The 26,477-nt window shown below is 43.8% G+C and overlaps 1 protein-coding gene across 10 annotated transcripts in view; it reads right to left on the reverse strand.

Annotated features, from left to right (window-relative positions):
- LOC118511552 overlaps positions 1 to 26,477 on the reverse strand; it is a 116,725-nt gene that overhangs the window by 9,712 nt on the left and 80,536 nt on the right. For 9 of the 10 annotated variants that reach the window (XM_036054778.1, XM_036054777.1, XM_036054771.1 and 6 more), the window contains 7 exons: positions 19,517 to 20,237; positions 17,948 to 18,004; positions 16,330 to 16,467; positions 14,278 to 14,397; positions 13,938 to 14,170; positions 13,485 to 13,536; positions 7,666 to 8,952 (listed from right to left, as the gene is read on the reverse strand). In XM_036054778.1, coding sequence (XP_035910671.1) covers positions 7,666 to 8,952; positions 13,485 to 13,536; positions 13,938 to 14,170; positions 14,278 to 14,397; positions 16,330 to 16,467; positions 17,948 to 18,004; positions 19,517 to 19,624 — 1,995 coding nt within the window. In that variant the 5' untranslated portion in view covers positions 19,625 to 20,237. The remainder of the gene's footprint in view (positions 1 to 7,665; positions 8,953 to 13,484; positions 13,537 to 13,937; positions 14,171 to 14,277; positions 14,398 to 16,329; positions 16,468 to 17,947; positions 18,005 to 19,516; positions 20,238 to 26,477) is intronic. The other variant, XM_036054781.1, reaches the window with a different exon arrangement.

The raw sequence follows: 26,477 nt of genomic DNA on the forward strand, positions 1-26,477 counted from the left end.
TTACAATAACAGCAACCGAATAAAAGCAATCTCATCCGCTATCGTTGGTCAGCATGAACTTGTTGCGGGCGTTGGCGGATGATGGCGAAAAACCGCAAAAGCTCGGACACACCAAAAAAAAGGAAGCGAGTGCAAACCAAAAACAAAAAGAACTCCAAAAAAGCAAAAAACGTGCTCGGAAAAGCGATCACACTACTGGGGTGAGAAAACAGGGGGGGTGGGTTTTTATCGTTACAAAATGGAATGCAAGGTAGGTCAAGCGTGTGTGTGGTTGTCAGGATTTTATGTGTGTTTTTGGTTTGTTTTTTTTTCGCAAAAGAAAGTCAAGTGCAGCAATTGATAACAACGAGAAAACACGTCAGCATCAGCAGCAGCAGCAGTGAGGAGAGCAGGAGAGTATTCAAGAGTTGAAGGGAAGAGAAGAGCGGTGGGAAGGGTTGGCAACAGAAAAGTGCGATTGCTTTGAGTGTGGGGGGGTTGGTGCAGTTTGATGGCGCATACAAGGCAGAAACAAGAAAGCAGAACAGAACGGACCATAGGAAAGAAACATCCAGCAGAGCAAATGGTGGACAGCAACAACAAGTAGATGGTAGAAGCATTGTGTGCGTGTGCGACTGTGAGGTTTGTCCCTTTTCCCTTTATTGGTCCTACTGGTACAGGACCCCCCAACAACGCCAATTATGAGCTTGATGTGATGGATAATAAATCTCCTTCTTGTATAGCTTTCCAACCACAAGAAGTCGTGACCTGCCATTACTGGCTGATGTTTCCTCTTCTTCTTAGATTAAGGACTTGCAAGGTCACGTCAGCCATCTAATAATCTACTCTATACTAGGTTGTTGAGAATAGTCAGTACTCGCTACGGAGGAACGTTCCGGATAAGCTTCGAACCCTGGTCCTGCCGTGTAGGTTTTCACACTCGTAGTACTTCCTTGGCTTGATTTCCACATAGCCGGATAGATAGTCCCTCGTACGGGGAGATGGTCCAGATGAGATTAGATACCTGGTCCTGCTGTGTGAGGTTCAGGTCCTACCGCTTTAAGACCAAGGATCTGAAGTCACTGTGAACTTCAATATTTTTCACTTCAAGACCAGGATTCTGATCAGGAACCTCTCTTCCTTCCTGATCCAGGATCAGGACCTAGCTTCCATGACTCTGTTTCTCCGTAGCTTTATAGTTAGTCCTGCATACGGGCAGGTGGTCCAGACGAGACTTGATGCCAGGTCCTCCAGAGATACCAGAGATTCAGGTCGTGCCGTGTCAAGGCCCATGGAACAGAATCCCAGCAAAAAATTGAAGTCACTGTGACCTTCACACACACACACCCTCTTGTAAGTATTATGAGGTGTTAAATTACAAAAATGGCAAGCTTAAAAACCGAGTTAAATAAGTGAGCAAGGTTTGCATCTTGTTTCTCCCCTAATGCGTACTTATCCACGAAGACTAAAGTCGCATAAAGGATACCAGTTAACACGGCAGTTGTGTGTGGCAGGCTGTCGTTGTCGACATCCCCACAAGCAGTGTGTCACATTAAATCCTGATGAAGTGTTTACCACCTACCATTTCAGGGAACCCATTAATGGTGGAGGAACGACAAACAGAAAAAAAAGAAGCTCAACTTTACAAGTGAAAAACAAGCACTAGCAGGAGGTTAAGTACCTAGTACGTGATAGGAATGCCGTTCGAAAGCAGCGTTCCTTTCCGGACGCTTGGACGTTTAGTGGAGTGTGTTTGCTTCACCCCAGATGCCCCGGCAGCATCATACATTCATAACCCAGAAACCTTGCTCCCGTTTTTGTTTTGTTCAACAGAGCGTGTGAGCTGGATTGTGTAAATTTGTCTTGTCAAAACCAAAACAAACCAAGGTGGGTTACACGTAACAAAAAAACGACAACAGACTAAGGACTGGCTCCTAACATTACCAGGATTTCCTAGAGGGTGATGGGCCTCCATTTTGCTAGGCAGTTAAGCTTAACGCGAAATGCTTCAACACCCAGGAGACAGGATTAAACGCGGCCCGGCTAAAACCCGACCCCCGATGGGACATCTAATCCCGTTGGCCGTGGCCTTGTCTGGTGGGACGATGCTATGCTACGAGCTTAACACTCGAGAATGATTAAACGTTGGAGTGTTGTTGAGTGGTGCGCTGGCGTTGTCGGCGTTGGCACTTAATTCCGCTTGATACACAAAATTCGGATGCGAATGAAGGTGTGCAATACAAATGAAACGGGGGAGGAAAGGCGTGCGAGCAGAAAGCATGGAGCCGGGAAAGTGAAATAATGAGAAAAAAAGGGGAGAAAAACACTCATCACCACGGCAGATAAACAGAAGGCATAGCAGCAGCGCGGAAAAGTCTTCCTATCGCCGGTTCTCAGACGCGCAATAAAGTTGGGGGAAAAATAAAGCTGTAGCAAACGGAAGAAAGCACACGGGAAAAATGCGAACAGAAGGAAATGGGTCGTTGGGCCAGGCTGGTAGACAGAGCTACCGCAGCAAGACAAATTGGTGGAAATAAAGTTTTTAAATACGAGGGACACGCGACACAGAGCAAAGCATTGTTTTTTTTATTCCAAGAAGCACACATACATAAAACACACACATACACACAAGCACAAACACACACAGAAAAACATAAAGGCAAACACGGTGCAAACATACGCGTTAGATAAGGGAAGGAGCAAAAGTTTTCCGTAAGGCCGTAAGGCAAACAGGTTGGTCTAGTTTGAACGATGAATCCTCAATTTTTTTTCTTTCTAACTACGTTTGATCATTAAAAGCCGTCTAACTTTGAATCGGGTTTTCTCCCTTACCAGCCCCTTCTGTGTGTGTGAGAGAGTTTTCATGATTTTACCTAGGGGTCATCGAGACCCGAAGCTGGTGTGGCAGGTGTGACTTGTGATTCGGGCGGAATGCGCGAGTGTGAAAATTAGCAGCCCACTTTGATGGTGACCATCCTGCATGGCTGTTGGCTAGATGCCAATTAATATTCATTGCCCCGAGATGGGACGCCCTCTGATTGACGTTAGCGGCTTATGCTGCGTGCGTGTGTGAGTGCGTTTGGTGCGTTAGTAGCACGACACCAGGCGCCTCCATTTGGGTTCGCAACGAGGCGAACTTTGTACGGAGCCGGACACCTTTTTTGTTTTCTACTTAACCGAACTGTTTCGCACTAAATCGTGCTTTGATTGATGGTGAGATGATGGCGGATGAATTCCAAACCGTCCCAAAAGCCCAGCGGGATTCTGTTTACCTGTTTTGGTTGGTGAGAATTTAAGTTGTCCTATTTTTGAACCATTTTTGAATTATTTATCATGTTCTTTTTTCTATTTATACACTGACGTAATTTATTTACAAAAAATCTTCGTTTGATTTTTTATAGACAATCCTGTTATACCTCCAATAGCCCTATCTCTAAACCATGGTCGACTTGTAATGACCTAGTATCAAATCTCATCTTCTAATAGAATGTGAGGCAATAATGTTAAAGCCGTTTCTATTACATAGAATTCCCTTTCCAATTACACATCATATAGATACTTAACATTCGGATTTTTTGGTAAGCCTATAGTTATATTATAAGCAATTAATATTGCATTTTCATAAATAAGTAAATTTAATCAAAAGTGATCACTAAAGTTATTGCAGTAAATTATTAAATTTGCATTGGGTATTGCTTTTTGGCATGACATTACAGAAATGTAGGCGAGCATAGAAGCTCTCATAGTAGCTTTCGTCTCTACTCATCCCTTAGGGGGGATCTACTTAGGGCTCATGCCACTCTGAGGAATTCGAGCTCTACACAATTCATCTGTTTAGAGGGCCTGGCTTTAACAATATTTTGCGTACACTAGCAATTCGGAATGTTAAGATGTCTAGAACATGTACTTTTAACTGAGTACCAGAGATCTATCAAGACTCTCGCCTCTATCGGCCTTTATGGAATGAGGCGAGGTTTCGGGTAATATGCATACAGCAAATGAGTTACATTACCAGTAAAAGAGACATCATTTGTTCTAGTTTACAATCCTTATCATCCATCAAAAAGATAAACTTTAAGGTGAAAACTAAATTTCGATAGATTTTGCTGAGACTGACGCATGCGAGAAATCCAATACCAGACGAGGAAATCGTCAGATTAAGGGTACCTCGGGTATAAGTGTAAGCTAATTCTTCTTGAAAGGATCACAGTCATTAGAGGATCCTTTTTAGTTTAAAAGTAATAAGGGGTGATCGTGAAGCTGAAACGTCAGACTACCTATGCGGGTAGTCATAGTCTACAACTTCTATACATCTCAGGTTTGAAGTTATACCCCACCTGACTCCCGGGCCATATTAGGTGAAAGCTTATTGAGGTTTAAGTTCGTTAAAATGCGCCTAAAGGTTCGTGTTTTCGCCGAAAAGCCTCGAGGATCTCTGATTCCAATTTCGACTCTATAAAGAGCTTTCATCAAAAATTCAGGATGGCTCGAATTCAAAGGTTCTAATCAAATGAACTTGGCGAACAACTGTTCGTCGACTGCATAAAATACCCTCTAAAAAATATCAACAAGCTTCCAACGACCAGTCTTGGTTCACTTAAAAAATCGTCTACCCATTCTCATGAAAAGCCTTCATCTAAAGCCAACACCGAGCTATACTGTACAGCACCAGCACAGAACAATAATGCATTTTTCGTAAGCAAAATAACCATGAAAACAGTGAAACCCAGGGCACCAGTACATACGTTCCAAAAAGGCATCACCGAACAATTGCATGCTTTAACGCTTGTTGGGCTCTTTTACACCGTTCGAGCAGCGTTTGCGAGCGCATTCACAATTGAAAAGCAATTGTTGCAGCTGTGCGGCCGTCCCGATGTGCGCCGATGCATGGCCAAACTGCAATTGGGCGGTTTGTTTGTTTGCACTTCATCCACCCATGCAGGTTGTGTGCAAAAAAAGGGCGAAGAATTATTCTGTTTTTGATGCAGTTACGATGCACCCCTGTTTTTTTGGCTTTGTTTTGTGACACATCGTGCCCGCCGAATGCACCGCTTTAAAGGTAGTTATTTTTCTGCCTATCTGCATCGACCGCGACCGGGGATGGGGTTCGGCTTTACCGGGGGAAGCATTGAGTTTTCATTTCCCTTTCCTGTTGTTATTACAGATGGTTTGGTGTTTTTTCGGGCCTTCACACACTCTGTTTCAACATGGTTTAATTTAATTTCAATTGGGCTTGTTTATCTCTCTCTCTCTCTCCCTATCACTCGATTAACGCTCTTTCGATCGCAAAAATGCGACGTGTTTTGCTTACTTCCTGGTAGTGCTCCAAAAAAAGAGCCCCCCAAAAATCGATCATGCGATTATTTTTACTGGCCAGTGGGAAGGGAAAAAATTCACCGTAAATGTATAAAATATCTCCCTGGCTGAATGTTAACCTACTCTTTTCGCGGCAATCGGAAATCGAACCGACGACTCTTGGCGATTCATTTGGCTCACGGGTGTAGATTAATCGCGCCGCTCGCACACCATTGATATGACGGTTCCTTTATTTGATTGTCCCTCACACACACACGCACACGCAAATTCGCATTTTTAATTTAAATGCAAATGAATGGCAAGCACGGCCCACACAACGGGGTCGGTATTTGAGGTTTGACGGCTTTGATGTTTGGCTTTTTTCGCTGTAATTTTTGTTCCCTGTTTTCCCACAAGCATCACCGCACGGGAGGGGGTTGATTTTTCCATTTGCAATTTGTACCAACATGGTTAAATTAATTTTAAGAACAAAAAAAAGTTTCGCATTATTATTACACCGACCATCAGCACGAACGAGCGTCAGTGATGTAAATGAGCAAGCGTATGTTGATGAAATTAGTTCGGACTAATTAATTAGTAGAATTAAGGGGTATGATTGAGTAAATATCCTAGTACTAGTAAAATATATTAAAGCAGAATTAAAATACACACACATACCTAGAGATAAACACACACACACGCACGAAGGCACAAACAGACATACTGAGAAGGGAAGCGCTTGGATTATGCTACGGAATGCCTAATGCAAAACACTCACACGCACACACACACTAACGCAAACAACACACACACACGCGCTTATTTTATATAAGTATAGACGCACACTTGTAGTTTGCAAAAGCTTTAGAATGTGGAGTAGAATAATGTTCCTTAAAACTAGTTCTTATGCTAGTCGTCAGCCAAGAGACGATCGATGTCAAATGACTCAAAGTCTTTTTACAATCAAATCAACTCGATCCTATATTAGTCATGGAGAGCTTTTTTTTGTAGCTTACTGTAGATGGACCGTTTGAAGAAAATTTGGACTCTTGAAAGCACCTATCAAATATTTTGTGCTGTCGTCTACATGATTTCATTTTATATCTCACGCTCAACCTTATCAGCTTCAAAAACAAAATAAAACTGCAATACCACATGTATGCAAGTGACTGCAGTATCGTATAAAAATGATAAGCCTGTAACAGTGGCCCAAGGTATAAAGAGACGTCAACAAAATGCACAACAGCACCTAAGAGGCCAACCAGCAATAAATAAAAGCAGTAGCGACACAACTGCACAATCTGAGGCCAAAGCTAAGTTGTTGGTGAACGTTGTATTTTTGAGGGTTCTTAGTTGTTAGTTACATCTTCAAAAACTGAGACTGAACTTTCTGAACTTTGGAACTTTGTTTCTGTTTTTAAACGAAACGAAACTTCATTCTGCGAACGAAATAGTAAATTAATTGAGAAGAAAAAAAAAACGAGCAAAAAACAAGCCTCAAGCTACTACAAGTTGGGCTACTCCTTCACAATAACCCCCAGGCTGCAACCAGAAGAAAAAGGGGTCAAGTTTAGCGAAATGGCGAGCAACAGCACCATCACTAGTAAGCTTTTAAAAGAAAGTTTTAAAATCCCAAGAAAACAAGCGAGTTCCTGGCAGGCAGTGCCTGGTAGAGCCGAACTTTAGGTTCTCGTCCGTCCAAACGCCAGCAAATTGTGCTAAAAGTTGGCCCCAATAGTAACAACTTTTTTTGTATCGTTCGAACGATAGGATGGACGGTCCGTTCCGTCAGTTTCCCTATTAGCCAGCAGCCCACCGTCTTACAGCTGCCTGAGCGGGTGAGAATCTTTTGCCTTTAACCGTACGTGTTTTAAATTTTTGATGACCTCTCGCACTAGAGTGTGGTTTTCCTTCGGAACAGGAAAAGTTTTTCCCCATCCTGCTCCATCTGTTTTCTAACACTTTGCACCATGGAATCGAACAACTGATCGGCAGTCGGAAAACGGACCCGGAACCCGTGCGTGACGTGTGGTTTTCGGAACTAAAGTCAAACTAAATTATTAATAGAGTTTTAAAAACAAAAGCGGATAGAAACCCCCGATCCCGAGCTAAACTTCAAGTCTGTTTTTTTTTACTGTCCCCAGCCCGGATTTTGTTCTGTGTGTGTGTGTTTGGTTCTGTTGTGTTGTCAAAAACTTTAAAGCGAACGGAAAAAAACATAACGGAAAATAGTAAACCGTGACAGAAGAGAAACAGCAGCTTGTCGAAATGTTTTTCCCCCGGGGGGAACTTGATCCTGGGGACTGTCCCCCAGGTACGTGCGACCCCTTAGTTACCTTTCGAGTTGTCAAAACACTAACGGTTGATGTGTGGCAGTAGTGTTAAGCTTACCTTCACCAATGGAACGGAAGCGACAATGTTAGTGGAGTTGCGTGTGTTAGTAGCGGAAGCGGAAGACACTATCGAGTTCGTTGTCCCCTCGGTGGTGGAGGCCGTGGTGGTGGTGGTGGTGTTGGAGGTGGACGTCCTAGTCACCGGAATGGTTAAAGTAGACGTTGGTAAATCCATCGATTCCGTTGCCACACTTTTAGTGCTGGAGAGCGATGTGGTATGCGTTGTGGTACTTGTTGCCGATTGTGCTTCGTTTCTTGGCGTATTCACCGACGACACGGTCGTCGAGTGAGGCGTAATGGGGGCAAAGTTCGTCGTCGTGCTGATTGTTCCGATCGTGGTGGAAGTTGTAGTATCCGATCGGGATGGAGCATCCTCGTCCGCATCAATCGAGCTAACCACCGGTGTGATAGCCGGATCCATCGGCTTTGTGGTCACTGTCACTGCATCCGTCCGCCGCATCGGTACGGTTGACGCAGGTACGGAAGTAGACGTCGCCGGTGTGCTTAGTGTCAGTGGAATACGCTTTGAGGTAGTGGCGATGGCTGGAGCTGTGGTCGTACCTTTGCTTACTGTCTTAACGGTTGATCGGCTCACACTGGCAACGGTTGAGCTTAACGGCTTGCCTGCCTCAACTTCCGGCTCCAGTGGGACAAACTTCTCCACCACGCCACCATCGGGCTGCGTACTGAGGTCGTAAAACTTTGGCCGCACCACATCTTCGATCACGTAATCGTCCCGAAACACTTCGTCCTGCAGCCGTTCGATTTCCGGCAGCAGCAGCTCCGTCTCCACGATGCGCTCAATATCGATTCGCTTGTGCTTGGACTTGCGGGCGAGCAGCGTTTCTTCGTCCTTTTTCAGCTGCTCATTGTTGGCGATCGTTTTGCTGATGGTCGACTCGAGCTGGGATACGCTTTCGCGCAAATCGGGCGGTGTGAAGGCTTGAGGTGAAGGCTCGGTGACGGGGTGAAGGGTTCGCACGGCAGCTTGCTTTTTAGCCGACCGTTCCTTTACCTGATCGTACAGACCGTGGCTGTGTTTGCGTTTCGGGGCCGTTTGGGTTGTGCTGGTGGATGGTGCTGTCACCGATACCATTACCGGGGACTTCCGGTGCTCCGACGTTCCACCACGGCCACGCTCCATGCTCACCTTCCCATCGCTGGCATGATGATGTTGCTCGTGATGAGTATGATGATGATGATGATGGTGCTTTTCCGACACATCGCTGTTAGTATGCTTGTTAGTGGCGTGAGTTGGTGCGCTGTGGGCGCTCTTGGTGCTATACTGCTTGTGCGAAGCATCGACATGAAATTGCGCAAAATGTTTTTGATCGATTTGAAATAGGGTTTTTTTTTAGCAAAGCCGAGGTACCCGGAAAGGGGGTGAAGTTTTCCGGAATTCCAAAAAAGAAGGGTTAACAAGACGATGAAAGGACGTACGACACATACATACAGATAAAACCACAGATTGAAGAAGAGAAGGGAAGAGACAAAGAGATAGAGATGGGAATAGAGAGAAAGAGAGAGAGAGAGAAAGAGAGAGCATGTAAGGAGCGGAATATGGTAAAGGTTGTCGATACATTGTACAGGAAAATACAAGATGGAAAGTAGTCCTTTTCTTATGGAAAACACTGGCATACACTCTCTCGCATACAAAAATAGAAAATCAAAACAGTAATACAACACAACAATCACACACACTCACACGCGAAACACGCACACACACACACGCACAAAGAGATAGTTTGGCGCACAAGAAAAGCTCCATAAGCGCACACTAAAAAACACGCACGCTTGCCGGCCAAGAACGGGGAAATTCAACTTTATGACATCAATTTTTTTCTTCTTCCTGGTGTGACCTGTGCTATGGCGCATTTTTTTTTCTTGGTGAAGCTTTGGTGTAGTTTTGTACAACTTTGAAAGACACACACACACACAGATTTTCATAGCGTTGTGCGTGGGACACCATCCCGATGGAGGCGCCCAGTAGCGGACAGAGCGACGGCGGATAAGACAGTGTAGTGTAGTAGCCACTTCCCGGAGGATAAGAGTCATGGATGTAAAGAGGGCGGGAAGGTAGGCAACACTGCTGTGCTGTGCGATGCGATAAACAAACTCGAGTGGGGAAAAACAACGAACGAGCTAGACAGGAGAAACGGGGGACAGAAAGACAGACCAGAGAGGACGAACCCTGGAACTGTGGGCTGGAAAGAGGTGTGCTGTGTTTTGTATGGAAATTAATTCAAAGCGGGTGAGTGAGAGACTAAAGAAAGGAATGTGCACGCTTTTCTTCAAGGGATTGTCTTTGGGTGGAAAACAAAACAAAAATAATAGAAATGAAACACGTTCCTCGCGCTGTTGCGCGGAGTAGGCAGCACGTGTCTATGTCTAAATTGGCTAGAATGAAATGTTGCAACCGATTCGAAAAATGCGAAAGCTCAACGAAACGAGGAATAGATTATGGAAAAGGAAGGGTCTATGTGTGTGTGTGTGTGTACCTTAGCTTTTAGTTCCGTTCATCCATAAGAGAGCCGAAACCGACCAGGCGACTCCATTTCCATTGGCAATTGGCATCGATTGCCGAACGGGAGGGTAAAAGCGGGGCGATTAACGCAACGCGGAAACAAAACCTGTTCTTCTGTCAATGCTATCGTCACGCAGGCTCACGCTATAGTTGATTTACCATTAGCGATAATGGATCCTGTCAGCAAGTTGCCACAGCGGTTGGTCGTTCCGTTACCAAAGCAAACACAAAGCACTGGGCGCCTCCATCCAGGAAGGATGTAATTAATTTCATCTTTTAAGCACGCGCGCGCGCTTGTACTTTCGATTTTTTTTCTGTTCGCTATTTTCGAAGGGGGTTTTAGTAGTTCAATTACACAATTAGTGTGCGTTCACTAGTTACAATCGATCGAAGCGACTCTATCCGGTTGATATTAAGGCTAGCTTTTTTCTGTCCAACCATCTGGCTTGCGGATAATATTATTTCTTTGCGCCGGGAAATAGAGCTAACTTCTTTTTCTATTATGTAATTCCAGTGAGCTTTCAACCATTTCTGCGTCGAGTTACATTTGCCTTCCACAGTGTATCGATTTACTTTTTTCGGCGGAAATACATTTCCGCACCGAGGGTCGCTTCGATGGATGATATCATATTTCCGGCGCGATTTTCTCGTCAAGGGTACGATGGTGAAGAATAAGAGAAGGCGCCCCATTTTTTAAATATCAAAACGCAATAAAAGCTCCTAAAAAACTTCCAGACATTTTTTAAAAGCTTTCCAGATGGTAATAATCACGCACCAAAGGCCAAAAAAAACCGGCTTCCATTCACGCTAAACATCCCTTAAATTGTTTTTCCTTGGACCATTTAATATGAATACCGTGTCAGAAACGATGAGTTCACCTCAAAAATGTCAAATTCCGTGATGATAATGGCCATGGAGGTGGAGAACAAAAAGTTACTTTAGAGGCCTTTACAAACAATCATAATCATCAACACAGCACGACGGAGACGGATGAAATATGTTCTGTGGTGGTTCCGTTTTTTTTTGAAAATGGCAACAATTTATGATGGATGCAGTGTTGTTTCTTACGGCCATTTCCACAGGGCACTCACTCTGATAAATTGACGCCGCAGCAGAAGCATTTTGCACTAGTTGCGTCTAATCCCTGACATTTCGCTGATGAAAACACCGTTAGACAGGTAATACGTAACGAGAGCAAAAAAGAAGGAAAAAGCTCACTGGACAGGACAACAAAGAACATCGTACCTTTTCGTACCTTAAGCAGGAGCCGGTCGAATGATAAATAACAAAATGGCAACGAAAAGACAACAGGAACATTACCCTCCCCCTAAATGCCACCCAGCGAACGAACGATGGTCGAATGATTTCGAACGGAACAAAGCATAGGTACGCTGCACGGCCCTTGGTTCGGCAAAAGCACCATCGCAATGCGGATCGTCGTATTGACCGTTATTGCCGTAAACCGTGGAGAAAAGTTATAAAGTGGTTGATTGTGTGCTTGAGGGGGTGACGCAGACCCCCCGCGGGGTGGATGGTTGGTAAAAACGATATTAAAAGACCGTTTAAGACGGTTGAGGAAGAAAGGGCAGAATGTGATTGGGGGAGGGAGATGATCGAAATAGGAAAGCATAAAAAGCTTGGCGACAACAGTAAAAGAAACCTTTTTCCTACGGAAAAACACACAACCATAACGGGGAAACAAAACGAAACTCAGGGAAATTAAAAAAGAGGGAACTGAAAATGGTTTGTAACGAAGAAAAGCGTACTAGCAAACAAAGGACATGAAACTGGTTCATTTTTACGTTTTGTTTTTTTCTGTGAGGAGTTTTCTTTTATTATTTTTGTGGAAAAAAGATGTTCTCCAATTAGTTGAATTTTTTGCTTGGATGAAGAAAGAAAGATGCCATTTTTTCAATTGACTTATCTTTCAAAAATTGCTTCCTCCCACAAAGAGTAAAAAGCGAACCCAGTTCCATTTAAATAATCTCTAGTATATAATAAATATAAAATAAATATAACGCAACACAAACACAGTTATGTTCAAACTAGTAACACGCTAAAAAACCGATATAACGAACGATGTGTAAGCTGTTCTAATGGTAATGAAACGCAACGCAAAACTTATCAACATAACAACAAACAATGAATGATGCACAACGAAGAACTCATCCCAAACACTGTTGCAGATCGCTATAAGGTGTGTGAGTGTGATAACTTTAGGTGTGTGGCTCGCAGTAGCTACTTCACTGCCACGACGCATCATTTGTAGGAGCAGTCTAAAGTCTACCATAACTGGTCAGGCACTAAACGTATTCACAAAGTTCCACGCTCACGTTAGGGTAGGATTAGACGAAACAGTGCAACAGATTCCACCATTCGTTAGTATGATATTTGGTTTGTGGCAGTTAACTATAAACTTTTGAAGTAAAATTTGCTCTCTAAAGCACTATAAATAAGGAAGGATAATGAGGGGGGCGAAAGGAAAACCAAAAAACGCGGGGAGAACTCTACAACAGCTAATCGCTAATCGATCGATCGGAGAGATGTACTAAAGTAGGGTTAATCATTACGGACCCGTGGTATAGGGTGCCCTCTGTACAAGATCGGGGAAGAGGGAATCCGGAATCGCGCATTCGCGGACAGAGCTGGTGATTTTCGCAGCACCGAGGTAATGGACTCAATTAGAAGCGATAATTGTAAGGTAAGGCCAAAAATCGGGAATCCCCAAAACTAATACACCGTCAAGGGAAAGGGTCGGAAAAGTCGGCACTTTTCCGTGTATGTTGGAAAAAGGGGAAAATTTATCAATTTTATGTGCAACAAACGTGTGTAACCGGTGGAAGGTGAGTGTAGAATTGCAATGAGCACTGACGATGCCACGCTTTAATGGGGGATGTTGTGAAATGTTTGTGGTTAGCAGACGCGCGAAATGAAATTCACCCCCGCCGGTTGAGACGGACGGTGAATTTTGATCATCATTGGGAAAGTGTTTTGTTTGGACACGAATAGCCGTTCGAGCACCAGTAGTTACGTACGGTTCTGGGGGTTAGACATCGATTGGACTGGGGACATGGGGAACTGAGTTATTTTGTTAGGGTTAGAGAGCGGACAGAGAGTGAGAGAGACAGAGAGCTGGAGGGAAGTATCGATACGATGGAAGCATTGTAATCGTAGTATTAGATATTATCGAAATGGGGCTTGCGTTCGTCATTAGTGCGATACATTACTGATGTACATATATAGGGCGTAGGGAGCAAATCAACAACAGGAGAAAGCGTTTCGCGCGAACTTACCTCACTGGAACCGTGATGGTGTCGGTGAACATGAGGAACTTCTGTTGTTTCGCTGCAAATTGGAAATTTGAAACATATCGTAAGTAAAACGATTAACCAGTATATTATGGAGATAAGGAGTTCTCAAAGTCTATATTACTAGATACAACTCTTCATCAACAATGATTCTTGAAGTTTTGCCTCAATAGAACAATTTGACCAAGAAACGATGTAAACCATCATTAAAATTTTAAGAATCTGTAGAACATACAATGATACCGATTTTGGTCTAGATATTGATCGAAACATTTGCCATTCCTCAACAACTTTTCCATGTACATTACTTATTTTTGATCGCTTTCTATTTTACATATAAAATAGAATAGGCAAATGCATAAGTAGACGACAAAGAACTCTGATATTCCCTATCTGAAGACCCCTGACGTATGTCCAACAAGCCGAATAAAAACTCACCCTTCGTCATCATCTGTTGCATCGTCGTCGTCCTCGTAATCGTAGTTATAATCATCGTCGGGATCAACTTCACGCTTCAATCGAAGGGGGGACGCTTTCTCGCTCGCCGGCACCTTCCAGATGACCCACCAGCCAAAGTCCATGCCGGTAATGTCACGAAGTTCGGACAGCTGCGAGTTCAGATTGCGTACCGTTTCCTTCGCGCTCGCTGACATCTTCTCTCCGCATCCAACCTGTATCCAAACGGAGCCCCCAAAAAAGAAAAAAAGGGAAACATGCATGCTGTAGTTGGTGCAGGGTTGGGAGCTGGAATGTAATGCATTCCCGAGCATTGGCTTACCGGAAATCCAATCCATCCGAGCGATTTACCCGCCCGCGGAGGTTTCTTGCCGTGGTGCAGGGCCTTCTCCACCATCTGCTGCAGGTCCGCACTTTTTGCATCGCGAACAATGAAAGATTCCTGGGCGGGAGAGAGAATGAATGGGAGAGAGACGTGTAAGCAGGGTGGAATCGGGAACATTGTTACTAGATACTAGATGGAACACAGGGTGGGGGGTGAAAGTTGTCTTTGTTGTCGACTGCCGGCGAACAATCGATATCCATAACGACCCTAGACAGCCAGCCGAAGACACTCTTCCAAAGTGGAGAACCCGGAGCATGAGGGAGATGAACCTATGACAAGTACGCCAATAATTCAACTTTATATTGAACGTTTACAAAGAAAGGGTGTGGCACCGATCACCGAGAAATGTAACCCGAATTGCATTCCAGCTCCGGACGACGTCTGTTGGTCGGGTCTGGTCTGGTGCGTTCTCTGAGGGGTCTAGGGCGTTGCTTTACATGCAGGCGCTTGATTGTGAACGGGGGGAAGCGATATCTGGGCCACACGCGACACGTTCAAAGTGTGCTCAGCCAAGCAGAAGACAAACACGGGCGTACGAAAGGTACGCTGCGACAATGGGGATCCGGATCCGAATGAGATCGTTTCGGTGTTTAATCGTTGAAGCATAAAGGAAGTAACGTGGTTGGAGTTGGGGTTCGCTACTATCTCCGGTCAACCCCACCTTCTCCGAGGAGAGCATAAAGAAAGCGCACATTTCGCTGACAGTGCGGATCGGTTTTATGAAGCTCGGGCACCATTTGTACCCAACGAAGACGTGACACGTGCGCGCTGGTGTGAACACATTATTGCCAGTAATTATCCGCATTACGCGCGAGGAAGTTAATGTTTGTGAGCGCGTAAATGAATCGTGATCCAATCATGTGTCCGGATGGTTTAGCTCCTCTAGTACAGCGGAAGATTTTATGTACGTAGCTGTTAGGTAGTTCCAGCCGTTTATGCCTTCTATAACGTTCAATGGGGCACAGTTAGTTTGATTTGTTGCAATAGTTTGTTCTAGTTATTACTATATACTATGTACCCTTATAAAAAGTGGGTTTTATCGAGAATTTATGCAGCTTGAGATTACGGATGAACAAGGCTAAATTGTGAGTTTAAGCTATTAGAGCGGATTTTCCCCGAATCAGGGATCAGCCGGCGGCATCAAATCCCTTCACAATCAATTACGCAAATACTCAAACCAGTCCAACTTAATTACCATTCCCCCGGGGAGCAAAGGACATCCGTAGGACGAGTCTCTTGCAGGAACACTAATACATGGCTAGGCCATCACAGCGTCATACTGTGCGGCAAATGACACACTAGCCCAAGCACGTCAACCGTGCACCGAATGCAGCTATTTGTAATTTACTATCCTAAAGGAAGTGAGAGCAAGAGGTCCGGTTGATGTAGGTTCCGTTCTAAATGGGTTCACATTTGATCTTGTTCGTACGATTGCAAACAGGCAACTCCGACGACTACACGCTATACTCTCACCGTCCTGATGTCCGGTCCGGGTTTCCGACACCCGGACACAACGGTAACGACATCATTTGGCAGTAATGGCCTATTTCAAGCAGGACTATTAGATAGATTGATAGAACGTACAGGCAACAGTGGGCAACTTTCTACAACAACGTTTAGATAGTTGGATTGGTTCCAACCAATCGAAAAACGGCGTTCAATCATGCTTACTTTAACGATTTTAAGTATGTTAATGGATCGTAAGCCGATGGGATGGCCTCTGGGAGCTGGCCAACAAACAGTAAACAAGACATAATAAGATTAAGAGCATCTTGATAAACTGAACTATTTCCCCATTACATCGGTGATAATGAGATAGGGAGCGCTGGTGAACACACACAAACGAGTTAGACACGTTTTATTTAAACATTCAAATTTGGACCTCAAATTTTCTCACGCCATTCGCCGGCCTTAAGAACGGGCCCTTTTTAGCCCTCTAATTCTTCTCCACCTTTTTCTTCAACGGTTCCTTCCACTTATTTGGCTTACCTCCGGGACTAGGAAATATTCGGCCAGCTTACTGATTGTGCGTTGCTTCAGGCTGGTCTGCACATGCTTCCAGCTTTTGGACCGAAGTATCAGGGAAAGTTGGATCGTGCTCTCGGTCGGCTGACAGTGGACGCTGGCCTGGAAAGAAGCGAAAGAGAACAAATGCGCAGGAATAGCGCGAGTCAGCGAGTTAATTGATGAACCGTTCGGGCCGTTGAAACAAAAGCCCGTGGCTTTTGGGCGTGTGTGCGTGCGCTGTTTGTAACAACAAAATTAAATCCCTGTCCAAGCCATCGATCAATCTTCCCGTGCCGTGGCGAGCGTGCCCGGTAGAATTTTGTCCCAAAGGCACACGCTTTCCACGAGGGAATAGATGGATGGATGGATGGATGGTTTGGTACGCCCTGTTTGACGCCAGTGGCGTGGGCATTCAAACGACGGTGAGTGATGGCATTCGTGTGTGTGTATTAGGGGAGAGAGTGTGTTGATACTAGTTATTAAAAATATATTACATAAAGCCGTGTTAATGTGTCCTGGAGAGGGCGTCACGTAATTAATAACTTGGTGGGGTGTTCTGGCTAGGAACGGAGGTTATAGATAATACTTTAATATGTGGGGAAATTTAAAAGTATCAGTAGAATAATTAGGGTTTTAATGGGTATTTTACAATTTTTAATTTAAAAAAAAACTTCTACAACTCGACAGTGCTTGACATAATTATACGATGACCCGTGTGATGAGAATAAAACATAGTTTGAAAATAATGTAATAATTAATGGCTTTACAGTTGATAAAATAGATGCCGTTGATAGAACTGGAGCTGATACTGAGAAGATGCAACTGACACGGCAAGATCATGAGGCATTTACAACTGTAGCAGATGATAGCATAATTGAGACTGTTTTACAATATGGAAATATGGACATCGATCTCTCTCTCTCTATTGTTTATATTTTTTTATTGTATTCTATTTCTAGTACAATTTATCAGCATTTAAAAATCATTTTTTTCACTTTAAAAATATCATGAATTAAAAGATAAACCAATATATAATAGTGCCAATGCTAAAAATAGCAAGGTGGCGATCTGAAGACGTCTTCAAATGTGATTTAAAAAGTGTAATAAAAGTGTTTATTTGGGTATTAATGTATCAACTGTTTTCACGAATTTTTAATCACTTTTAGGACTTTACAAAACACGTTTTCCTTAAGAGTTTTTTTTAAATTTTTATTAGTTTATTATGACTTAAGACGTGATAATGGATGTAAATAAATGAAAAAAATATTTTTATAAAGCTAGAAATATACAATAAAAAAGTTCAAAAAATGCTAGTATATTATGCAATTTTTATTTAAAAAGACGAGCTTTCAGTTTTTTAATTCTTTAAAAACTCTTGCGTAATTCATCTCCTCATGTATTTGATTTATTCTCAAAAAAATAAAATAGGTGTTCCTATAATTATGTTGCGCACTGTATAGTTTATTTTAAAATAATGAAAATGAAAGCTCCTAGTATTTAACTTGTTTTTAACTTGATTATATCGATTTACTAAATAATTACCATGTTTCTCAAACCGGATAAAAACAATATTTTACATAAATTAAACATTCAAACTTACCTTTGCAGGAATTAATTTCGATTCACTATCTACTTTCAGCGGTTCCGCTGCTATCGGCTGCGTTGCGTGTCGATCGTAGCGATGGTGGGTGATGATAACAGGCAGCCGGGAAAATTAAAACAAATAAAATCATTAATAATACGACAGTGGAAAACAACGCACCGGTTGCGTCCGGAATATGATTATAAGGACCGAACGACATCGAAGCGTGGTGGCCTCGCTACGATGTTACGCGCTTTTTTTACAAGGTGTAAAATCATTTCCCCCCCACCATTTAGATACGGATCAGATGGAGTAGAGCGGAATTAATTTGATTGGAATTTAAGGCGCCAGTGTCGGGTCGCTTCTCTCTCGCCCAAGCCCCAATCCCCGTTCGAACCGGGTTTGAGAATAGATTTGAATAATTTTTCCATTCACATCTATCTCCGGCTGGAAAGAGATCCCTCCGCTTACACACATTCTGGTAGCTGGTGTCCCTGCTTAATGCGGGGGAAAAGTAAACGATAAAACATTCCTCACATTCACAGGCCAAATGGATTCGGCACAGACCTCTAGCTGAATACGAAAAAACCGAAAACAAATCTCCCAATTGGTACGTGAGCAAGACGTCTTGCCTAAAATCTGAACATCCAAACAAAACAAAAGGACAACAGCGCATTCCTTGGGGAACGAAAATCGCTATGCAAATCAAATTTTCCCTCATCTGTCAGTGGAGGCCAAACTGGGCTTTCCATTAGCCCCCAGGTCTCTACTCTCCAGACTCTTGGGTCATATTTCGGTCGCGTGCGCGCCCGCGAAGATACGTGTTTCTTGAAGACCAGTAGGTCCAACTGCTTTCCACTGAATTCGATCCCGACTTTCGAAAGCTTAAAGCCAAGTCAAGCGCATTTAATTGATTTACAAATTGTTTTCATGGTCGTGCTGTGTTTGTATTTCTGTTCGGCCGGCACAGAATGCTCAGCAAACGAACCTATCGTTCCTTGGAGTTTGATAAGCTGCCGGAATCTTATGTCCTGCGCGCGAGAACATGAAAGAATACGTACGAATAGCGATACGGCAAAGCCTCTCGGGGCATTTGATTGGCATTTTCATAATTAAGTTTTGTGAGTTGTGCCTTTTTCTTGGGAGTTGTTGAGAGTTGTTTGACGCTACTGACGAACGAAAACCAGGGGGGGTGCTCCACCAAAGAAGGTCCTCGGTGGTACTGGGGGCAGGTTGTTTGGAGATAATGAGTGAAAATTGATAAATAAAGGAAGCAAAAGGGTGTTGGTTTGGGGCAAAAGTTTATCATTTCAGCACAAATTTTATAAGAAAAAAAAAGTCCAGTACGAAAACATTGAAGTCTACAAAGGGAGAGACTTACAAACTTACTGAGAACTGAGAAGCTGACAACTGGTAGCAGGGAAGTTAAGCTTATCAGGAGTTGATCAGAAGGGTGGGATAACGGTTTACACCGATTTTACATCACGTGTAGAGCAAAACAAAACTTTGCCAGTAATAAAAACTTTTCGACATGTTCTGCAACAAGTATTTAAGCCTTTTTTTTAAGGAAAAGCCGCGCACACTTACCTCCACATCTTCGCTCGGTTCCGGCACAAAGTCAAAGTCTTCGGCGAGGATAATACTGGTGCATAGTAAAAATATGATACAAAACGTTTCCTGATATCGTAAATTCATTGTGTAGCTGCTGAGGGGGGTTTTCCGTTTGTGCTTGATTGTGTTTTGCTGTGTAGCTATTGGCGGTAAGTTCCCTTCCACTAGAAAGCGCTCGTGGGCATTTGGTAAGTTCGGTAAGGCTAGCTAACTTCGGCAGCCTTCAACTGCGGCTCGGCTGTTTTCGTTGCCTTTTTCTTCGTTGTTTGTTGGTGCGAGCACGGTGTGAGCAAAACGGAAGCTTCACTGCTGCTTCCCGCAGGAGACTGCGCTAATCTATCACTGCTCGGGAACCGTCGACAGATATCCACACTCGTCAATCCATCCGGCTGGTGATTGATGGTCGAGACGGGCAGGCAAGCATGAAGCTTCTTGAAGATCTCGAACCAGGAGCGTACCGGGGTTGGTAGTGACAGAACGGATTGAGCTGATCACAGCTGATCAGGTTTTCCCTGGGTTTCCTGCGCCTATATCATACGGGTTTCGATGATCACTTGTCTGGCAGCTACGTTGTGATATGTTGATTTGCTATGGAAGTCCTCCGTCCAAGTCTCTCCGTCACAGTGTTCCTGGAGAGAGTAGCCGTGCGGGATCCGAATCGATCGATGCGGAAGACAAAGCAGATCGTGACGAATATCTGGGGGTGAGAGATTAAACGTAGGAAAAATCGGTATTAAAACAATAGTTATTAAGATTCGTGTGGATCGAAAGATGGATGATGTTGATGGCCTTCATTACATTCTTTAAAGTGTGCTTAATCTGGCCGACCGAGACTGTGTCGTGCCGATTGATTCATTGGCTGCTGGTTGAGCTAGGGTTGACTTGATTCGGAGCGCCCTCAAAAGGGAGCTGAGGTTATGATTGATGAAGGTGGATCATCTAGCCGAGAGCTCCAAGCCATTTGGGAAGAATATTTTTCTTCCCAGACTTCCTGAGGGCAAAGACCAAAAAACCCTCGATCGGATCGAGGATCGAGTTACAGTAGTGCTGTGGATCACGCGCCTGGCGCTGTGATGTTTATGTGGAGTGTTTACACAATTTTAACTTCTTAGAAACAACATTATTTCCAGTACAGAGTGCTCGGAATGCTGTTTTTTTTTGCTTTTCTTTGCCTTCATCAACAAACATATGGGTATGTGGTCATCACGCCGGCTTATCGGCTTGACCGAATGGCAACAAACTCATTAGGCAGCAGTACGTTCGCTGGCGGTTCATTCCAATGTCAAACTGGTGTCATCAAGCACCATTCGTTAGCGATTATTGGACGTCTAGTCTACTGAGGCTAGCGCGAGATCATTCGCTCGCCCAATAAACTTTCACCGTCGATGTGGCGTCGATTTTTACAGCGATTGGCTCACTATCGTCTTCGGTCGCTTTATTTAGCAAACAAAACCCTTCCACAAACAATCGAGGTTTCACTGGTGATCAAAGCATTCTCTTGCTGCGTTATGTACATGCTGGGGCTCTGCGTTATCGCTGGCGAGGCATCCCGTGTACTTCATCTGCACACTTCCGCGATTATGACACACAGCCCTAGATTGAATAATCACTTCCGACGCGGTGCGTGAGTGTGTTATCGCGCGTTAGGAAACGTTCTGTACCTAGCTGACGCATATCGATTTACGCACTGTGTCTACAGCGGCTGTAATGGACAAAAACACGCGAACGCCTCCCTTGAACTTGGTGGAGTGCGGGATGTAGATACTATCTCCCCATCGAAGGCTAGGGGATAGACATACGTACGGTGGTCTCTATTTTTATCACATTTATCACGCCGCCTGCCAACCATTTGTCTGTCGACCGCGAAATGACACCAGTCCGGCTGGCAGGCGTGTTGACCTGGCCCGGCGCTGCCAACTGACGCGAACCATGCCGGCCAACTCACATTACAACAACTGCTAACCATTTACTATTGCGAGTTCCTTTTTTTCTTTTATTTCGCGTGATGATTGTCGCCTGTCGAGCACGATTGATACGGGTTTAGATTACAGTTTGGGATTAATTTGCACGCTTCTTTTTAGCCGGCAAGTGGCACCGTTAAAATTATCATGAATATGCGGTATCAATTTACCGGCTGCCAATTGAGGTGTTACATGATATCGTTATTCATAGCCGGACATCTCACTTGTGGCACGTGCCTCACTGGGTCAGTCTCGCTTGGCTGGATGATTCAGAATAGAGATGCTGGTGCCTGAAGTCGGGCCGGCCGAAAATAAATCGATTTTCCAAAATTAATTATCAAGTTACACTTCAAGTCACAGGAAATAGTTGGAAGCTTCCAACAAACTTTTTTAACCTTCAGTACAGTATCTGTCCCCCATTTTTCTATCACCATCCTATTCGCGCAACTTACTAGTAAAAAAATCTCTTTAAAAATACTCGTTTAAATGTAGGTTGCAAGATGTTGGTGTTTCATAATTAAAAGCCATTAGCAAAATTGCCAACCAACCAAACCAAACAACCGAATGGCACGGCCGGGAATGCATTTGCAAATTAAGTAAGTGAGTTTTCCTTCGCCAACCAGCAAATGGTTGGCGTGCGATGGTGTGAAGTGGAGAATAAACAAATTGAGCGCAGAAACCGGAGAAGAAAAAAATCCCTGCGCCATGCAGTGTGCCAGCACCGAACCGTGTGCCCCCCCCCCCCCATGGTTGAGAATGAGGCCATGGGAAATACTATTAATTATTTTACTTCCTTTATTTATGCTCCAGCGTTAGGGGTGCTTTTTTTATTCGCTTCGTAGATCTGTCTCCAGTGGGAGACGTTAATGTGGAGCGATATTGAAGGATGGCACCAGGAGGGAGTACGAACCAAAAGGAAACGAGCACAAACTGTGGATGGAAATGAGAGCAAGTGATGATGGAGTGGAAAGAAAATAATCAAATTGTAACACCATAAACACACGTGCGGTGACAAAACCAAACAGCAAACGCGGTCGGGTTCGTTGTCGCATACAGTACGCTGAATCATGGACAGGGGGTTTCCAGCTCAACGCTTTGGAAAATTATCAACAATGGCTGTCTTTCTCAGGTCTCTTTGCCTCAGTACTAACATCAAAATCACTGTAATTACTAGGGGGCTTGAAGGAGTTTGTAGAGTTTTATAATGTTCCATTAAATTATTTCTGGATATCTCCTCGAAATAAACTGTTGGACTGCTGACGAACTATTTTGTATACACCCTTCAAGGATTACACAATTGCTTTAAGTTTGAAGGTTAGACTTCATACATTTTATTCAATCGAATATCTTCTTCTTCTTCCTTGGCACTACAGCCTCGAGAGGTCTTGGCCTGCCATTTCTGGCTCTCTGTAACTTAATTTTACCCGTAGTAAAGTAGCCGGCCTTACGTACGTGGAGGCGGTCTAGATAGGATTTGAACCCCGGCCCTGCCGTGTGAAGACCGGCGCCGCTGTCGCCTCGGCCACCGGACCGCCCAAATTCAATCGAATATTCATCAGAATAATCGATGCCCCTCAAGATTCAAGAGACTTCATTTAAGGGACTTCATCCAAAGGGTCTCGTCCAAGAGACTTCGTCTAAGGGGCTGTGTCTAAAGGTCCTCTCTCATAAAACCTTTTTCAAGGAGTTCCGCCCAAGATCTTAATGTCGCTCGTCCTTCTGGTGAAGATAGCATCTCCAGAGAGGTTCAGGTCGAAAGCAACTGCTGGCATGATGACATACTTGTCACTACACTTCTCGTGACGATCGATAGAAATCTTCCTGAACAGAGTATCCAATACTAGAAGCAACATAATCGGTGGTGTTGGGCTCAGGTAAAGTAGGATCTCTTTCCGAAATTTGTTCTAGGTTCAGTAGCAGATCTTCATGTAATAAAACGATCATAAAAATTTACACTTGCGAATCACTTTATAGTAGAAGAATATCATGGTGTTCAAGATCGTACAATTGTACATTATCTCTACATTCAACACGTTAATTTAAATATAATTTTGATTGCTTCGTATTGAATCAATAAAGCCACCATTACAACTTGAAGTCTTAATGACGAACGTTTCTCGCCCCCCCCCTACTTTGCATGGTAATTATAACAATTTCCACATTAAACCACACCATCCGTGAATCATCGACGCCTTTTTTTGTTGTTGTTGTACCAATAACAACGTGCAGCCGTCTGCTGCAGTAATCGACCGGCTCCTTGCGCACATCATTACACACGACCACAGCTCGCACAGATTCTACCAGTATGGTGTGTTGTTTAATTTATGGTCATTACGATCGGAACGGGCATCCAGCCGATTCTCGCATCGCGTTGTCCTTCAATCCACGCGAAAGATGATGGTGCGCTATTCATGCCGCACGGTTGGCCCGCCGGTTGAGGACACTTTAATTGATTTGCTCTTGCACTCTTGATACGCAGGACCCGCCACAACCCGTCCACACCGAGTGTGCCACCTCAATCAGCGTACATTTTGTTCTCGAGTCAGTTTGATTGCTCGAACGCCGCATAATAACTGAGTCACGAAGCGTGATAATCAACCGGACCGCGGGGTAAAAGTGTGCCGTACGTGCAAGTGCGTGCTTGCAATAAAACGAATGGTTCGGGAGGAAATTTTTGCAAATCGATAAGACGAACGCTGATGAACCGAGAGCATATTGATGAGGTCGTAAATTGATAGATGATAATTGATGGAAAGCAATCGTTTAGCGTCAGCTGAACATACGCACAAAAGACGCAAGAGAGAGAATTCAAGTGTTGGACGGCGGCGTGGACATGGTGTCCACCGTAGGGAGGATCATCAAGGATCAATAAGTTCTTTCGCGGGTTGGCCTTTCGCTAGGACCGCTAGGGGTGAGCGTTATTACTGGTTAGAGTAGGACATTAAAATTAATGGTCATGGTGTTGAACTGATTGTGGATTGTAGAGAAGTAAAGCAGTTTACAGGGCAGTCTCCATTCATCAGCGTGATAAGCTGAGCGAAGGAAGTAAACTATTAGCTACAACGTTTTCACCAAGTCTATACACAAAAAGAGACACATTATCTATTTCTTGCTTTGTACTTTGTGCTGAAGACAGAGTTATCACTTGTATTGTTTCCATTAAACCATTTATTTGCATGATTTTTCTTGTCCCAACGACCTCTTAGGTCATGCCTGCCATTTCTGGCTTACAAGACTTATTGATACCGCATAGTAGGATAGTCAGTCCTCACTCTTTGTTAGGACGGCCCAGATGGGATTTAAAGCCCTGTCCTGCCGAAGGAAGACCGGCGCCGCCAGCGTATCTACCATCCAGCCGTCCCCTTGACTTATTATTAGATAGATTAGATTAGTGTTACAGTACGTCCAGAGTTTCCTTGATCCAAAATCCCTTATTGGTGACATGATCTATTAAGATGTTCAAGAAAAATGTTTATTATTTCTCAAGTAGCTTCAGAACTTAAATAAATTAGAGCTTCTAGAGAACAGAGTTGAATTATGTTGTATTTTTAATATAAAGTTAGCCAAATTTCTGTCTCAAGTAGAAAGGGCTCCATTTCGAGGCCAGTAGAACTCTCCCCTGAGGGAAGGAATTATAGATTCCGTAGAGGATCAAGATTTAGGACCTATGGCAATTAATTGCTGGTTCTCAAATAAGTTTTGGAGGAGGTTGAGTAGTGCTGTGCATGCCCATACCAGCGGAATAACTTAGGAAGCCCCAAGAAGTTGGATTCTCAAGTTGTAACGAGGCATTACCTCAAGAAGAAGATGATAAACAACCCAGAGACTTTTCTCAGGGACAAATACAAAAATTTTGAGCTGTTCGACAATCTGCAAGGATACCGAATAATTTTGACTGAATGTCTGTGACAGCCCAAAATTGCTGTTCCAATAATTTCTATTCTAGAACATTATCTTCTGGTTCTTCCAAGGCTCTTCTTGAAGTACTTCTTTCTCAGGTTTCTTTCAGGTCAAATATCAATTACGGTTGTAGTTAGTATGATCAAAACTTTGGAGCTACTCTAATCAAATGTAACTTAGCCACTGAAAGCATAACGTAAAGGCTTCAACATTCCAGCTGTTACCAATTTTGGACATATGATTTGCTCATTCCATCCCACAATTATCAAGACGATCTGGGCTGGCTCCCCAGTAGAGCAGAAATTATGTCGTAGCTTACGAGTTTTATCATAAAGTTTGGTTTGTGGTGTAGAAGTTAAGCGTTCTCTTGATGTGAGATACTGTATAGCCAGTCCTGCAAACAGGGCAGTCTGTCAGAATACTGGTTCTTTCATAATAACATCCATTGCTAAGTAAGAACTTCGTAAAAAGAGCCTCCCTTTCGCCGGCACTTAACCAGCCAAAATGGTTTCAATTGAATCGTTTATGTGTGTGTCGCTTTAAGAAAAAAAGTGTTCCATATCTACATCAATTTGTCATTGGTCTATCGAGTGGAAAGCAAAGGGAGTCAAAGGGCAAAGCCCTTTGGGGACATTTTATCCCTCTATCGGGGATCGAAAGCCCCCCCCCCCCCCCAAAAGCATTAACGCACAACAACACACGCCCTCATTAATAAGTTAAGTGGGTTCGATGATTAAAAACTGTTGTTGTTGCTGCTGCTGAGAGGAAAAACGCACGCCCAAGCCAAGGTTCGACAGAATTAAAGTTTGACATAATGCATTCACTGCTGGTTCGGTGAAACCCATCGTCACGTTTTTAGTGTACGTTTCCAGCAAAATACTTGTTGGATTGAAGGTTCTAGGTACAATTCAGTTGCTTCAGAGAAAATGGTTGTTGATGTTGTTCTTGGGAAAATCCATTCCCTTTCGAGCAACAGTGTACAACTGGTGTGAACAAGCATGGTACGGGATGATAAATGTGGCCATGCTACTCGATGCACTCGGCAGCATCCAGCTGCATGCGTACAGGCCGACAGC

The sequence above is a fragment of the Anopheles stephensi genome, chromosome 3 (genome assembly GCF_013141755.1).
Source record: "Anopheles stephensi strain Indian chromosome 3, UCI_ANSTEP_V1.0, whole genome shotgun sequence".
Taxonomy (NCBI): domain Eukaryota; kingdom Metazoa; phylum Arthropoda; class Insecta; order Diptera; family Culicidae; genus Anopheles; species Anopheles stephensi.